The 18,477-nt window shown below is 39.3% G+C and overlaps 1 protein-coding gene across 8 annotated transcripts in view; it reads right to left on the bottom strand.

The window, feature by feature from the left end:
• Positions 1–10,750: 10,750 nt before the first annotated feature.
• Positions 10,751–18,477, bottom strand: part of ERC2 (ELKS/RAB6-interacting/CAST family member 2) — a 941,255-nt gene continuing 933,528 nt past the window's right edge. For 5 of the 8 annotated variants that reach the window (XM_023537617.1, XM_023537626.1, XM_023537628.1 and 2 more), the window contains one exon: positions 13,384–13,677. In XM_023537617.1, the coding sequence (XP_023393385.1) occupies positions 13,564–13,677 (114 nt within the window). In that variant the 3' untranslated portion in view covers positions 13,384–13,563. Of the gene's footprint in view, positions 13,678–18,477 lie in introns of all 8 variants that reach the window. The other 3 variants (XM_011371814.2, XM_011371813.2, XM_011371817.2) reach the window with 3 other exon arrangements.

The raw sequence follows: 18,477 nt of genomic DNA, 5'->3' as shown, positions 1-18,477 counted from the left end.
TCTGTCTCAATAAATCAATGGATTTTGGATAAAAGCTTCTTTTTTCCATTCAGGTTAATCCTTGATTCAGTATTCTATAAGTGTCCATTAAAGTCAAGTGACAATTCATTGACTTTGAAAAACATGAAAAACACTCCCAGGGCAAAAAAAAAAAAAAAAAATCCCATGTCGCTGAATGTATTTAAAGTAAGTGGTTTTGACTTAAGCAAAGATTTCTACTTAACCCAGAAGAAAAGCAGTCACTCTTCAGAAATACCACAGAATTCAGGAAAGTGAAATGAGTGATGGCAAAGGATTAAATTTACCTATTCTGGCCGGTACATATATCTACTGAGTATATACAAGAACACGATGGCTCCACTCATGTGTCATTTGTGGACAACCCTCTTCTTCTCAGCCCAGGAGCATGATCCTCTCAGTCATGCAGATATGTCATAACAGAGATTAGTCAGTACATAAGCGCCATCTGCCCCTTGTTCTGCATGCTCGACTCAAGGATGTTTGAATATATCCCTTCGCTACTTAGAATCCATATGATGGTATCATCTATTTCAAAATTCAACAACAAAATAGAAACAAATAATAAATTGTGAGAGTCCATTCTTTGGGACGGAATTATAGCTAAAGGAAATAAATCAAAGAGCAGTTTAACACACATGAAAAGAAATACCTGTAGGCATGACTGGTAGGCCATTCATTCATTCATTCATTCACACATTGTATTGTTTGCTCATTCGACAAATACTCATGGATCGTCTACTGTGGATCATCAATCACTCATTTAATGAGCATTTATGTTATACCCATTCATTCATTTATTCATTCATCAAATTAGTACTGTAAATGGCAGATCATTATTAAGCACTTACTAACTAGGTGCTAGTCCTGAACAGGCTCTATAAGAAAGTCTCAAATGTATGGGTGAGATAGAAGCCCTCAAAATGTGTTTGTAAACATATCCTGAATGTTACTGCTGCTGGGGGGAGGTCACTGGGCCTATGGCCTCTTAGCTCAGTGGGTTTAGAAGAGGGCTTAAAGGGCTTAAGAACCAAGTTCAACTTTAGGGATTTTTTCTTATGCTGGTTGGCCACCTGAGAAGGCACCAGGGGGACCAACAAAAGAGAAGGGTTGACTCCCCCAGTAGGTCACCGTCAGAAGAATCATTTACATATTGCCATATAACTCATGAAGTTGTCACAAGGCCAGAATTTGATTACTACTAGTTAGTTAGTTAGTTAGTTAGTTAGTTAGTTAGTTAGTTAGTTTTGAACCCAGCTGTGCAGTCTCATAATGGTACAGTCTTCAGTTTGCTTCTAAGCATCACTGCTCATGATGGAGAGTTTTCATTTGGGCCTTAACACTATGAACATACCTTTGAAAGGTGTCCGTCAAGCCAGAAGTTTGATTCCCAGGTGGTTCATTTCTTTCTCTCTCTCTCTCTTTTTTTTTTTTTTTTTGCCAAACTTTCCCCCAATTACCTACTATGTGTCAGGAATTATTCTAGGCATTTAAGATGCAGAAATAATGAGCCATGGCTCCTCCTCTCCAAGGCTCACCATAAAGTAGGATATCCAGGCACGTGTAGTAATGATGAGCAGTGTATTTCTTATTAGTGCTACACAATGTAGTATGTGGGAATCATAGCAAAGAAGAAAAGCGGACCTGTTGTTAAAGAGAGAAGATAAAGGATTATGTCAGCTCTGGAGATAGGGCACCTCATCTGGACACTTAACACATTTGCCTGTCCAGCATTGTTTCCTCTTTCCCCTGGTAAGAGCACCCAATTGCCCTTTGAAGATTCACCCATACTCTCCTCTCAGGGCAGGTGATTTGGCAGGGCTGGCTCCCCACCATGATTCAAGGTATAGGCATGTGACTCAGGCCTGGCCAATTAGAAACGGGTCATGTGACACAGATTAGACCAATGAGAGATGGTCTCAGGATTTTGTTTTGGCAATAGTAGCTACGATAGGGGAACCAACTTTCCTTTAAGGTCACTAACCTGGTTGGCTGTAAATGTGGAGTTTCTGGGTGAGGGTTTGGAAAGGACCACATGACATAGGCAGTGTTGAAAATGAAGGCAACATAGAATTAAGCAGAGCCCAGAAATGGAGGAAAAAAATGAGCCATTGGCCTTGTGCCCTTGTCAGAGCCCTTGGATGTGGCTAGTTCAAATTAAGATGGGCTGTAAGTGCAAAATATAAACTGAATTTCAAAGTCTTAGTATGGAAAAAGAAAAAAATTATCAAAGATCTCATTAATAACTTCTATATTGATTATGTTGAAATGATAATATTTTGAATATATTGGATTAAAGAAAATATATTATTGAAATTAATTCTCCTGTTCCTTTTGACTTTTTAAAAAATATGGCTACTAGCAAATTTAAAATTACATACAGGGCTCACATTATTTCCTGCTGGACAGCACTGACTTAGAACAGACTCTAAAGCCAGAGTGAGGATTGAAATCTGGCTTCTCTATTTAAGAACCATACGACACAGGATAACAATTTCACCAAATCCTGGTTCCCCAACCTCCTTGTAAAAAGAGGCAACTAATAGTACCCACCTCATCGGGAGGCTGTTAAATGAGAAAACATATTTGCTGTGTTTAGCACCATGCTTGGCATGTATGTCCTTCTTAGTAAATGTCAGCTATTCAGAGCTACTCTGTAGTATTGCACCTGGTAGGTCTGGAAACTGGACTAGATCTGTAAGGACAGAAAATGTGCATAAATCCCTGACACTGAGCCGTTTCCTTTTGATTTGCCATTTTCTAAATCTAAAGTGCTCACAAAATGAAGCTATTGTTAAAGGATGGCTACAGTTAGCCAGGTTCTGGTTAAGTGCAAGCTCTGTTAAGTTAGGTTTTGATTAGGACTAGTAGTCATAATTCTTTATGGCACTGAAGAATATATGCAGTTCTTGTTACACATAATATTAATATAGGTAATATCTATTCTGTTATTGTTGCACATAATATTAATATGCTCTCCTGAGAGCATACCATGTGCTAGGCATTGCAATAAGCATTTTACCTAAAAGTCATGCTCCCGACAGCCCTAAAGCACAGAAGGGTAGAGAGATTCTCAGGGTAACTAACCTAGGAAGGGGAAGAGACATGACTTGACCCAAGTTTGTTTGATCCCAAAAGTCAATCTACGTATTACTAGAGCAGAAATATTCTGGGTAATATTTCATTTCCTGTGGCGATGAAATCATGGTGCCTTCCTCAGAGCTCCATGAACGGTTTATGTAGAGGTGAAAGATTGGTTTACCTCAGGAGTTCCAGATTATTGCACCAACAAAAGAGAATCAGATTTCATAGTAATGAAAGGATCTGCTTTAAAAAGTTGTCCATTCCTTAGTCATAAGGAAGCGAAGAACATCCATCTGTGATAATGATCCCATTAAATGCAGTCCTTCTTTTCTACTGTTCTAAAACATTACCAGCCGGCATTGCAAAAGTGGTAGAACTTTCTCTCTTGAGAATTTTCTAGGACCTTACAAACATGACCCCATTAATCCACTCAATACCCGGATGAGATAGGTGGTTGGAAGTGATTATTATTGTCACTTTCAAGATAGAAAACCCGAAGCCAAGAGAGATTAAGCAATTAGTTCAAGGTCAAATGGTGAGCTAGAGCCAGACCTGGAAGTGAAACAATTATCTTGTGAAATTCCAATCAAATGCACAAACTGATTGGCTAGTTACCACCACGTGCTACTATCCAGTTAGGTGCCCTCAGTGCAAAATGACTGGCTTTTAAAGGAGATTTCTGCAACTGCCTTTGACTGAAATTGTATGGATTCGTTTAATACCAATGTTCAAACTGACGTCAGATTTTTCCAAAATGTTGGCTAAAGGAAAATACAGCTCCTTGCTCCAAATGTGGTATCCATTTTACCTAGCTCTGTTACATTTAATCATAACTACAAGCACAGTTTGAGAGAATAGAGGGAGAATTGTTCCACAAAGAAGCTCTGCTTGTGTTTTCTTTTTTTCAGAGATAAACTGCAGCACTTAAAAAGGTTTAGGGGACATCTTGCCATTTACTATGATGTGACGACTGAGGAAAGATGAATATAAACTATCTCTGAATTGTACAAAATCTAACTACTCGCGTCTGAGCCTACCATCATTCTTCAGTCAAATAGCCTTTACTCTTTACAGCTGTATTCTTTTGACAGTAGGTGAAGTTGTATGAACCAAAGTTGGGAAAAGAGAAGAGTTCCTGGTCAGCAAGGAGGACATCCATGCTTTAAGTTAACAATTCCAAGGGCATATGTGTGGAAAATCAGTCTACTCGAGAGAGTGCTTCTAATGGCCCCTCTTCTCTAATTTTGCAAAAGTCCCTGCCCCTCCAAATACCTGAAGCAAATTTTTATTTCTTTCTGCTGACTTCAGTCTTTGGTAATTTAAAGTCACCTACTCCATTATCAGTTTTGACTGGTTTGGGCAACATGAGATATTAATGAAATCGTTGTTGGGAGGAAAATAAGGCCCCATTTCATTAACTTGTTAAGAGGGAGTCTACACTTTTAGAGATGCCACGTGCCATGCTCTGAGCTTGTTCTTTAAGCATTCACAGTGGTCTCTTTTGGATTTGTTGAATTTTGTGTTGTTTTTTTTTTTTTTGACCAGTAAAATCAGACTCTTGGAGAAATTCTTCTCTTATGACTTCCTCATTTCTGCAAGTCCAGGAGATTTGGGACTGGTCATTCTAAAAAATTCCAATTCTGTCTCCTATCACTGCTTACCCTGCTCAACCTTTTCTCAACCCCCTCGGTCCTGTGCTGATGTGGACAGCTCCTTCCAGGAACACAAACTCAACCTAAGCCTGCTACAGGAATGCTATCTTGCTAATGTACAGACATTGCAGGGGAAAAATATTTTTTAAAGCGTATCCATTTTCTTCTTTTCAAAAATTAAACACTTAGGGGGAATCCAAAGGCAAGGCAGTTCTTTCCCTGTAACCTACTTCCACATTCTTATAAACTGAAAACTTGATGCTCAGAAAGCAAAGCATCTTCAACTGGAGTGTGGGGCCCAGCTTCAACATCTCGCAAAGGACTATCTTGAGCATTTCCAAATGGGGTTACAGTGTCTTACTATTTCTAAAAGTCCTAGCTTGTGGCTGTCTTAAGACATTTCCATGGAGTCCATTAAGATGCCCTATTTGAAGGATGCTGAATAGCATGGCATTATTTGTAAACAACCATGCTGTAAAATAAACCAAGAAAAGCAGTTGCCCTACCAACAGAACACTAAAATCCAAGGTCATAGTTTTTGGCTGCAGGCAAAGACACCGATTCCCAACCAATCCCTGGCTGGCTCTAAAGACTTAATTCTTCTTTGAGATGTGTATAGCGTTCAGGAGAGAAAAGGGACACAGTCCTGTCCTGTGCAAAGTCTTCTCATGGTGCTTTGCCACACTGGTATTAGTTTTTTTGTTTTTTTGTTTTTTTTTTTCTGTTTTTCTCACCAGGCACACATTTCTTATCATACAAGTCAAGCAGGTCTTTCCTGCATTTTAAAAACCCAGTGCTTTATTGTCCAAAACCCTTGCTCTTGACTTGAGTGCATGTGTTTTGTGGAAGTACAAGTGGTAATTACACAAGTCTTTCCTTCCCTGTCATTGGCAACAGTCACCAGGGAAATTTATAGCCCCCAATATCCAGATCTGGAAACTGGTTATTAAACGTGGTCGAGGAAAACCCTGACGTGGCAAGTGGGATCTGAACAAGGACCAGCTTGGCAGCAGTTCTTGTGAGAGAATGGCTGAGAGTCAGCAAGTGGCCATCAATTTTATTTCATTAAAGATGTTTGCTATTTATGATAATATTACTACTAATAATCATTATTTTCATTTGTTCAGAAAATGCTACGTGGCTAGCATTTTGTTAAGTGCCCATTTGATCCTTGTTTAAAAAAAAAAAAAAAAAAGGACTCTCCCGGAAATGTATTAGAATTTTTGGATAAAGAAACAAATACAAAGAGGCTAAGTAACCAGCCCAGTGTTACTCGTTTGAGATGTGGTGGAGTCAGGATTTTAACATGTCCAGAGGATTCAAACTCAAATACATTCAGGGTCAGGCAGCTAGACACACTGGGAGAAGCTGGCCAAGAATAGCCTTTGGAGAATAATGAGGACAATGGAGAAATGGCAAGTGTATCTAATACTTCTCCAAGCTCCCAGACTCCAAGCTTACCACTACTGCCCTGTCAAAAATTTCTAACACACAGTGCTGACCAGTCAAGAAATATCTGAAGCCTAAATTCATTCCACAAGCCCTTGTTTTCCAGCCTCTGTAATTTGAAATGATTACTGCTTAACAACATTAATTTTTTTAAAAAAAATATAACCTTCTAAATGAAATAGAGCATACAGAAAAGAGTAAACAAATCTTAAGTATATTGCTTGATGAATCTTTCTAAATTGAACATAACTATGTAACCAACTTCCAGGTCAAGAATCAGAATATTACTGGCACCCAGAAACCTTTTTTGGTGCCCTTACCAGGTATTAATACTCCAAAGGTTAGCCGCTATCCTGACTCCTAACCCCAGAGATTAATTTCATCTGTTTCTGAGCCTTACGTGAATAGAATTGTACGGTATATTCTCGTCTCTATCTGCTTTCACCTTACATTATGGGCAGTTCACGCAGACAGTGGCATCTTTCTCAATGGCTTGTATTTTCAAATATTGTTTGATAGATTCGAATATTGTTTGATGGATTATACCTGAGCTACTAAGGAGGAAAAGTTCTTTTTCTGAATACAGGTTCTAAAAATTGAAACAAGCCACTCTAGGACTTTGTCAGAGTTTTGGATAAATGTTTGTTGTTAAAATTTTTTTCTAAACGTTTTCTCATTTATTGTCTCATTTTATCCTCTCACCTTATCTAGTGAGTTGTAGTTAAGCGGACGTGGAGGTTTCGTCTTGAATTTAGGCAAAGTTTCTCTCCTGAGTTCTCTCTAAAGTGAAGCCACTGTGTTGACACAGACAACATCTGTTTTTAAACTGTAGAAATGTTGGCTTTGCCCTGCACTAGGGAAAGAGTTTATACCACCCACATTGATCATTTCTGCTATAGATACCCATGTCATTTTACAGGAGAAAGCAAGGTTAGGGGTGGCAAAAATATTTTCAAATAGTAGGGAAAACTGGTCCAAACAACAGAGCTGTCGATTCAAACAATTTTTGTCAAAAAGTCTTTCAGATTTTTTTTCTTCTCTAGTGAGTGCATCCTCTATATTCAGCATAATATTCTTTCTAAGATAGAGATTTATTCATCTATCTCTGAACTTTAAAAATCCATCATGATGGGGTAATGAGTAACTACAGTGGAGAACCCTAGCAAACACTATCTCAGCCAGATGATCAAGGCCAAAAGTTATGTTGAAAGTACATACTCTTGATATGATGTGATGAGAATGGTACTTTACCTCTGTGGTTTTCCTCCCATAAACCATACCCCCAGTCTAACCGTGAGAGAAAGATCAGATAAATCCTAGAAGATGGGCCACCTAGGATATATCTGACCCTCCCTCTCAAAACTGTCAAGATAATTAAAAACAAGGGTAACGTGAGAAACTCACAGCCAAGAGGACCCTAAGGAGACATAACAACTCAATGTTTTGTGGTATTCTAGATGAGGTCCTTGAATAGAAAAAAGACAGTAGGTAAAAAATAAGGAAAATCTGAATGAAGTATAGACTTTAGTTAGTAGCAACCTATCAGTGGTGGTTCAATTGGTGACAACTATTCAGTACTAATGAAAGATCTTAAAAGAGGAAATGGTACATGTGTGGGAAGGGAGCTTATATGGGAACTCTCTGCACTTCCTGTTCAATTTTTTTAAAAATCTAAGACTGTTCTAAAATTAAAGTCTACTAAAAATAAAGATCATTTAAAAAACCATCACTTGATTTCTGTGGAGGGTTTTCCAAAATTCAGAGATCAGAGGGGGTCCTTAAAATGATTTTAGGTGATTCACGGACAAAATCTTAAATACTCCTGAACCACACAGATAACTATTCCTTTACTGATCATTTTCAATTTTTTTGATTCATTAATTAAGTGAAAATCCCAGTTTAGCCCTAGAAACACTTTTCTGACCTTTGTCAGTCTCCCTTTTTAATAACAACAAAAAAGCTTCAGCCTCAGAACTTTATCTTCATATTTATTGTTCTTATATTTGGTGATGTCTATCTATTGAAAATGGTCCTACTTTCTTATTTCTGATAGTGGTTATTTTTTTTCTTAAATTTATTTAAATAAAAATGTAAGCCCATTTAAATTTTAAACATTACTTAACTATGACAACATATTGAGCATATTATCTTCAGCTATAGGAAAACTCAGGAAAGTGGTACTCGAATTACTGAAGTTGAGAACCAATAAACAACAACCATACCCCGCCGCATGGCACTCAGGACCTTCTCCCACTTCGGGACACCTGTCCAGTTTCTCGTAGCCGAGTGTTCCACTGTGTAAACCCAAAGATGCCTAGGATGTCAGAGGTACTTAGAAATCAGGGAGACCCATGGATAGCCAGTTTAAATTCGATGTACTAAATTTGTCTGGATCCTCTTTTCACACGTGACTTGATTTCCACTGGAATCCATGGCCATTCTTTCATAATTATGGGTTGACTGTGGCGCAGATGAAGCAACCAATTTCTTTTAGCCCCTGTGAAGTCCAAAAGCATGCTAGAGACCAAACCCGCAACAGGGAAGCACCGCTGGGTAGGTATGAGTGGGATCTGAATCCCAGCCTCATACGTCCCCTCCCATCTGACTCGCGCCCGATGCATCCTTGAAGCAGAGCAGTTTGCTGAGCACTGAGTCCAAAGTCTGGCTCCACCACGTACAATCTTGGGTATCCTGGGTGAAGTACATCAGCTCTCTGGATCCCCTTTTCCTTGTCTGTAAAGTGACAGTAGTAATAGTACGTGCCTTTTGGGATTATTGCGAGGATAAATGAGTTTGTGTAAGCACAGCACTAGCACAACGCTGGTACCAAATAAATGCTCTATAAATACATACTGTTGCTGGTCACCTCTGTGGGCCCCCACTTCCCTCCTTGTAAATTGTGGGTCATGACAGTACCTACTTCATAGGACTGTTTCCAGGAATAAATGAGTGGATGCATATTAACCCTTAGTGCCATGGCCTGGCTCCTAGGAAACTCTCAACGTTCAATTAGTTATTTACTTATTATTAGTATGATTATTACTATGGATTAGCAATTCCAAGAATTAGAATGCCTCTCCAATCTTTTGTAACAGCAGTTCACTAGGAGCAATCAAGGTAGACTTTTAAGGTCAAAAACCTCAGGTGTACAAGCTAAAGGTATGAATTGACTTGCAGTCAAGTCCAGCAGTGTGTGGGCTGGTGCCTTTCTTTCCAAAAGGACTGGTTGTGGATAAAGCAGCAGAGGTTCTGTCTGGCCAGTTGGGTTTACATAAATAGGCCTGAATGCAAGCCGGCTGCTTCAGGAAGTTCTATGAGGTAAGAAATTCTCGTCCACCAAAAGTTCTTTTTCTACAAAAGGCAACATAATGAAACAGGCAAACGGCTTTGCAGGTCACCCCCAAATGGGCCTGACTGTAAGATAATTTCACACCCCGCAGCTTTGAGTCCATGAAGTACAGAAACCAAACGATATTTCCGTTGTGTTGTCAAGGGCCAACTGGGGAGAGATTTTGTCCCATGCTCTCCTCCCGGAGAGTCTTCAGGGACACATATCCCTGTTCCAGGAGCTCTAGGGGACAGTCCTGGGTTGCGATGAACTTACCATGCTTGGATCAGTCACTTCTGACTTGGCCTCAGTTTCTTCAACTGTAACCTGAGGCTCTTGGATTACATGACATCTAACCTATATTCTAGTTCTGATAATCAATTACTCTCCGATTTCAATAATGGTAAGAATTGGTAACTCATTTTTTGCAATATAATTCAAACCCATAAAGAAACCAGAAGCTGGTTCTCCACAGGTGGGCTGTGAAGGCTAATGGACAATCTTCTGTATTTTTCTGGATGATTTTGTGTGTGTAACCAAGTAATGGCAGGGCTAGCTATTGTTTCTGCCTGCCCACATTCTTGTCCTTCTCTTCTAGAATGTAGCCCATTGTGTCCCCTTTGGAAATGGCTCCTCCCTCATTCAGTGGGGCTGCCAATCACTTGGTCTCACTATCCCGACTCCCTTGAATAAGGTAATTGGAAGTATGGTCCAAAAAAGGACCAGTAAGAGTCTCTTTAGGGGGCTGATATGGCTGCTGGGTGAGAAAGGGGCTTTTCTCTAAAATTCAAGAATCCTCAAAGCTGTTGGGAGTCATCTTTGCTACCAAATGGAGAGAACCTAGCAGAGACTGACATAAACGCCCTGGAAAGTGCAGAGGGAACAGGGAGAAAAAGAGGAAGGGAGAAAGAGATTGAGAGAGATACAGAAAAGAGAAGGATTGAGAGCTAGAGAGAGGCAAAAATAAGGGAAAGAAAGAGGGAAAGAAAGAAGGGAGATACCTCCAACGACTTAATTTCTTAGAATGAACCTCTAGATCCAACTCCACGTAAAAGAAAATTTATGCCTTGGCCATTCCGGTAAAGTTAGTCCATAACTTTCCTTTCCCTCCCCCTTTTTTTCCTTTGAGTCCGTAGGTTCTTCAAATGGGGATCCATGACCCCAAAAAGGTTAGAAACCACCACAATCAGAACATTTATTAGAGGTGGAATGAACTCACTTCAGAAAGAAACAAAGTTTATTTGATGAATATAAATAAGGCGATCAGCACAAAGTACTTCTCATACACATGATAACAAATTTATGAACTGTACATACCTTGTATGCTGTACTTCTACTAGACACGAGGTTACAATGACTGGCTAATACATGCCCATTGGTAGTTTCTGAGGGTTCCTTAGTTTTATTTATTTTTTTCATATCGAAGTCCATAATCACATGGTCAATATCACAACCCACATGCCACTCACTTGAAGAAATATTACAAGAAGCACTATCAAACGAGGGTCTCTGGGAATTAGATACACTGACCCCTGACGGCATTCAAACGCCACTCGACAAAAACATCTCAGATACAGCTTATGTCAACACATTTGAGGGCTCGTCATAAACACTGTTTAAAAAGAAAAATGAAACCCACTTTCAAATGAAAGTTGACACGCTGTTAACGTGCATACTGGATACACAAAAATCATTAAATACAAAATTGAGACTGTACATTGAAATCAAATGGGGTATAAAGTACAAGCCTGCTTTTGCACAAAGCAAGAAGACCAAGTTCTCCCACATGTTAGCCTCGGCTTCTTTTTCCCATCTTCGTTATGATTAGAGGGGAACCTGCCAAAGTTTGAGCAAAGGAAATATCCCAACATCACAGTGTTTGTTGTAAACCCAGAGACTATTTTTAATATGTGAAAAGGGAATTTTCGCATATTAAAAACATCAGAGAATATTACATGAAATGGGAAAGGATACTACGTTAGACAGAATTTAATTTTTCGGGGACTAAATGACATGCCCCATAAAGGTAAGATCAATAATAGTTTTAACCAACCAAAGAGGGGCAAAAAATGATCCCCCAAACAACAGCTGTGACAAAATTGGCACATACTTAGAAATAGCTAACTATACACGATTGGTTGCTTTTTCTGTTCAGTGGACCCTACTTTCCTTAGTGGATTTTCTACTTCCTACTTCAAGTATTCAGCTGCAGAGTTCAGGTCAGGACTTGGCTGTGGGAGGCAGTGAGGCTGCCTATTTGAGGACACCCAAGCTGTTCACATGGGTACATTTGTGGCCTGGGTTTTCAGTGCGACATTGTGTCAAAATGTGCTAAATATGCTTGCAAAGAACTCTGCTCATTTTTCCAATCGAGACCTAGATCCCTTTGATAGTTAAAGAACAAACTTTTTAAACACGAATGTATTTGGATGGTCTATGCAACACATAAGCTTTACATAGCTTGCTATACTTACAAGAACAAAGCCAGAAGCGAGAAACCCGCTTGAATAGATTACTTCTAATGCACAGAGGATGAACAGTGCAACTCATACACAGTTTCATCTTTCCTGACAAATACGGTGTCTGTTTTTTAAATATCTCTATGGCTCATGGGAGAGGTCCAGAGTTAATTGCACCAACATTTAAAAAAGTAATAATAACAACTAAATTCAATGCAAGACTTTAGGAACATCTGTTTAGAATCCTTTTCACAGCAGCAAAGAAAGACAACTATATTTATTAAGGCCACTCATGCTTAAATTCACTGTCCTTTAAAAATGCAGATTTTCATCTCCCACTTGCATACACGTGGAAGGGTTTCTTCCATTGACAAGAAAATGGATCAATACAAGAGTTGCACATGTTTGCCAGACTTGGTCATGAGTTTTATGAAGTTATAACACTTTAACTTTTTTTTTAATCTTCAGAGGAAGCAGTAGGAGTTTAATTCTCCTTAGTACCATGTCACTGTATGTAAAAGACCTCAAGATTTGGTCTCTTTCCCTGGCATGTGCTTTAAATAATGACTCTGTACCCACAAACATGTTGTGTACAGCTATATACAGATACACAGCTTTTATGATTATTCCTCATTCATCAATGTTTTCATGTTTGATGCTGAAAATGCTTTGGAATCCATGTTGGAGACATTTTTAAAAAATTGAGAAATGACCCTTCATTTACAGAAGATCTAAGCTTACACTGTTTGCACAGCATTTGGATCTTGAAATGTGAATGAGTCCCAGCTTCTTCATGGAGACCTGCATGTACGGGAATGGTAAGAGTCTGAGGCTTGGTCACATTCCAGCCATGGGGATGCATGGAACACATGGAATAGAAATATGCAGGTGCCTCAGGCTGTTGCCACTCTTCAGTACAAAAACAGGATAGATAAAATTATGAATGATCAATTTAGATGTGCCATGCATTGTCAGAGACACACACCACGTTCTCATAAGGCGATTTCTTGGCAAGTATTAGTGGTTTAAAAAATTGATTTCATTTCCAACCTGGCCCAGAGGTAACTACTGGTTACACCATCAAAATATGGTTCTTCAAACAGCAGATTAAAGAAATAGAGGAGGGTAAAGGCTCGCCATTTTTGGTGTTTTGGTTTCTTTGTCAAACGCTCCATACATCTTGGTAGACAAACACTGCAAACACCACTCACTCACTCACAGAGTTCAAACTTTGATAATCTAATGCATTAGGGATGACCGCTTAGACTGAACCAGCAGAAAAACTGGAGATGAAGCTAGTTGTCCAACAGAAGATGATTCCACAGTTAAAATCCCATGGAGTTCAAATTTTCCAATGATGCTTAAGTAACATAAATAAAATGTTATCAAATAATGACATTCGGAAGAGATGATCGAATTTTAATGCCTAAATCTCGACCAAAAAAAAATGGAGGATCTATCATTTTTCTCCTCTGCCTCATTCTTCCTTTCCAACATATGAAACGACATGAGATGACGAAGGAAATATCAAGTTGAACAGAATCGTGCTCAATAATGGAAGTGAGACTCCTCTTCAGTCCTGATGAGCATTCCAGGTGGTGATGGACAGCGATGTGAGCCGCACGCAAAAGATTATCAGAATATTGCTGCAGAGCTGCATTTTCCCTTTAGTCAGCCCTTCTGATAGCTGTAACAAAAAAGCATGTGATTTAGCATTCCAATAACTGGCAATGATCTCGGAGATCATCCTCACAGGCAGTCCCCTCCCATTCCTGTACTGACCCTCCATCACTCTGTTTGGTTGGGGTCGGTTGGGATTGGTGCGGGGTGGGGATGGCAACGAGGAGGATGCATATAGGAAGGATAAAGTGAACAGAAAGTTTAAACTATGTCCTGCAAACACATCTGAGAAGAGGCTTTTTTCGAAATATGTCACATATAGGTATTAGATGTCTCCTGGTATGCAAAAATAAATTAAAAGAAATTATTCCATAATGTTCCAGTGATTATTTCTATATGACCAGATTATGTGTCAATTTTCCTCTCTCCACACTTTTGTAAAATGAGTATGGTTTTTAAAGTAATTTTTAACTTGACTTTATAGAGATTGGAGACTTAGAGATGGTCAGTATACCAGAAAACTAACATTCACTTACAAACCATGTAAGAACAACAGTTTAAAAGAATTCAGAAGACTACTAGACCCGGTAATTCCACATCTCGGTATATACCCAGAAGAATGGAAAACAGGGACTCAAACAGATACATCAATGTTCATAGCAGCATTATTCACAATAACCAAAATGTAGAAGCAACTTCCAAGTGTCCATCAACGGACGAATGGATAAACAAAAAGTGGTACATACGCACCATGGAATATTATTCAGCCTTAAGAAGAAATGAAGTTCTGACACATGCTATAACATGGATGACCCCTGAAGACATGCTAAGCGAAATAAGTCAGACACCAAAGGACGAATACTGTATGATTTCGCTTATATGAAATATCTAGAGTAGACAAATTCATAGATACAGAAAATAGATTAGAGGTTACCAAGGCTCTGGGAGTGAGGGAATGGGGAGTTATTGCTGAATGAGTACAGAGTTTCTGTTTGGGGTAATAAAAAAGAAATGGATAGTAGTATTGGTTATACAACTCTGCGTACGTATTTAATGCCAATGAATTGTACACTTTAAATTGGTTAAAATAGTAAATTTTATGTATATTTTACCACAATAAAAACACTTAAAAAAAGAATACAGATATCTTCTTAAATCAAGCAGAATGAAATAAAGTTGTCTTTCATCCCCACATCCAATGGCGTGTGTTTATGCTTAGACCTACACATAAATGTAGCAGCTACTCATTTGCATATTTCATGTCCTGGGGAACAGGTATCCACATCACCTCAAGTTTTCTCACTGTCCCAGTAAGAGACCCTGAATATGGAATACAACTGCAGCCTGGGAAGAAACAGTAAAATGGGTAAGAAGAGAGGAGCATCCCATATCGACCCTTCAAATGATGGCTTTTTTCCCTGCTTGATGCTCAACTTTGTGTGCCTGCATCATTATCATTCACATATGGCCTTTGAATATTTCGGGAGTTTCCGGGCATATGGCAATAGTGCAGCTCTCTGGGGAACATGGCAAGAGAGAGGAAAGATCAAACACACACACATACACACTCACACACATGTGAGCCACTTTTTATATATAGCCTGAGCTGTCTGATTTGGTGGTTGATATGCAGCATTTCTCGAGTCGCACTGACTAATGAGCATGCCAAAGATCCCAATGTCTGCACAGGTAGGAAGTTATTTCAAGCCATCGTTAAACAGTGCTAATGAAATATGTGGCTTGGATGAACTCTGCTAATTCATACTCTGAGGAGTTTGGTGTAACCCTTCTGGTTAAGAAACTTGAATCGGGGCAAAAAAATGACTTTTGCAGAGCCAGAAAGCAAGGGAGTTCCTAGAGCAGATCATATTACTCATTCTGGCACATAAAATCTCTGCAAACTTTGTATGAAAATTGTAAGTCAGAGCACGCTTTCTGCTTCATGAGCTGTGCATAGCTCTAATTCTTTTGTGCATTAAGTATTTCTTAATCATCTTTATAAAAGGCTGATCAATATATTCAAAGGGCATATGACCGAAAGGTAAAGAGAAACCCATAGTACTAAAATGCACCGGTCACATTTTATAGATGGGGAAACGAGTGAAAAATAATTACAGTGAATGTCCGATGTCCTTGATGTTTTTCCAAGATAAAGTAGCAAAGAACAATCATTTATTCAGTTGAGAGAAAGATTTCCAGCTGGGTAATAGGTCACAAGGCAGAATACAGTGCCTTGCAACTGCAGTGCACTGTTTTGGGGTAAGGATTATACGGTAGAAAAAAGAGCTCTCAAATAGTGTTGCCACTCCTTCAATACGACAATCCATTCACCAGAAGGCCTAAATGGAACAGAGAGAGAGAGAGAGAGAGAGAGAGAGAGAGAGAGAGAGAGAGAGAGAAACTCAAATGACATTGCCAGCAGTTGGAATGCAGATGATTCCTTGTTGAAGGACAAATATGCATATGGTTTTAAGAAATTTTAAAAGGAATCCTGGTTTCCAGCAACGAAGCAAGCAATCTAGTCAGCCACCCACTGTGAGATAAGCTCTGACCAGTCCTCCCTCACCTGACGGCCTAGGAGGCCCAACCTGTCCCCATGCATCCTCTCCTATAACACCCAACTCTGCAGTCTCATCAATGCAGCCAACGGTGTTTTTTCAATAATGACATCCACTTCATCTTGCATTTCACATTTATAGGTTTCATTTACAAATCTCATTGCCCTTGAGATGGAGGATGGACTCTTGACCATGCTGGCAAGGTCTCATGTGGTCTCTCTCTCTCCGGTGCCATGCTTCATGTCCCACCTATGCTGAACTTACCTCTGCAGTCCTAAAGCTTTCTCTTCTACCCATCTCGCAAACTTATCTTTCTGTCAGACATGCATATACACCAATCCTTGACCTGATCAATTCCTACTTATTCTTTAGTCACAATTTAGATGTCACTTCTTCCCAAGAAGACCTTCCTGACCCTCCTGAGTGTGAGATGTGGCACAGGAAGTCTCACACATACTGCACTGATCCCTTCTAATGACTTGTCTAGACTTTTACTGTCCAACAATGGTAGACATTGACCACATGTAGCTACTCGGCACTTGAAATATGGCTAGTCCAAATTGAGATGTGCTGTAAGTGTCAATTATGCATCAGATTTCGAAGATTTAGTATGAAATTAGTTTTTTATACTGATTTTGAATGACTATAAATCAATATATTAAATTTTAGATTTAGTATGAATGATTTTTTTATACTGATTTCGTATTAGAATGACATTCTGGATGTGTTGGATCAAATTAAATACATCATTACAATTAATTTCACCTTGTTTTTATTACTGTTTTTAATGTAGCTACTTGAAAACTCAGGTGTGGCTTGTGTATATTTCTATTGAACAACATTGGTCTAGGCTATAAGCTCTACAAGGGCCAAGGCAGGCCAGTCTTGCTCAGTTAGCATCCCCTATGTCTCACACAGTTCTTAGAATGGAATGAGTTGATTCACTCATTCATTCTCCAGGTATTAGAGAGCACTTAGAGTAGGCAGAACCCTAAAGTCACCCTCCCCTACCCTGCAATGACTTCTTGCTCTTAACCCTAGCACCGGGACCATGAACATCTCATCTGGTGATTATACTACCTTACGGATGTAGTTAAGATCATTAATCACTTGACTGTAAGTTAATCAAAAGAGAGACTATCTGAGTGGACCCAATTTAATCACGGGGGCCTTTTAATAGAAGAGACTTTTCTCTTGCTGATAGCAGAAGAGAAAATCCAAGAAATCTGAAATACGAGAGAGATTTGCTGTGCTGAGATGGAGGGAGCTATGGGGCAAAGACCTGTACTATAGGATCCAGGGTAGTCCCTAGCTGACTGCCAGCGAGGAAACAGGGACCTCGCTTCTACAACCACAATATGAATGAGCTTGGTGCTTCCCAGAGTCTCCAGGTTAAAGTCCAGCCTGGCTGACACCTGACCTTATGAGACTCTAAAGAGAGAACCTAGTGGGACCCAACTGGTCTTCTGATCTACAGGACTGTTGTTTTAAACCACTAAGTTTGTTGCGATTTGTTATGCAGCAGTAGAAACCTAATAGAACTCCTCTCTGTGTTGGGCAACGTGCTTGTGCCAGGGATATAATGGTAAAAATGACATAAAATTTATGCTCCCATGGAGCCTGTATTTTTGGGAGGAAGACAGACAACAAATAGATACAAAAATAAATACAAGAATAAGGGTTTTAAGAATTTGTAACTTGAAGGAAATGAATAGAGAGCTGTGATAGGGATGCTTAAGATTTATTATGTGACTATATGACAGTTATGGTGTAGGTGTTTATTATATGAAAAGATGTCCACAGTTTTTCAATGAAAAAAGCAGATTACAATTCTACATGTATAATTTGATCTCATTTTTGCATCAACATACATAATAAATATACACACTTGCAAGTATATATACCAGGATATTGTTAGTAATTATAACTGGGTGGTGTTTTTAAATTTTCTTCTTCATAATTTTGTTGTCGTTACACTTTTTGGATTTTTTAAATCAAAGAATGTATAATTGGCATCATAGTAAAATAGAAAGCTATTTCGATTGTGAAAAATCTTGACTTAGTTCTGAAGGGAACCCTGCAGTTAGTGTGTGGGGGGCGGGGTGGGGGTGGGAGTGAGGGGGAGGGGCGAACTGAGCACAGCAGTAAGAGTCTGCCCCAGGACAAACGCCCCCAGGGGAGCAGGCTATAAACGTGTGGTGTCTCACAAATATTCCTTCAGACTGTTTTTCTTTGGAATAAAGACACCTGCCCGATTATGGCTTTCTTCTCCTGCCCTTTCAGTAGTGATTTGCAGAAACAGGCTGGGA

Source organism: Pteropus vampyrus, unplaced genomic scaffold (genome assembly GCF_000151845.1).
Source record: "Pteropus vampyrus isolate Shadow unplaced genomic scaffold, Pvam_2.0 Scaffold195, whole genome shotgun sequence".
In the NCBI taxonomy this organism is placed as follows: domain Eukaryota; kingdom Metazoa; phylum Chordata; class Mammalia; order Chiroptera; family Pteropodidae; genus Pteropus; species Pteropus vampyrus.
This window is presented reverse-complemented; position numbering and strand designations above follow the sequence as displayed.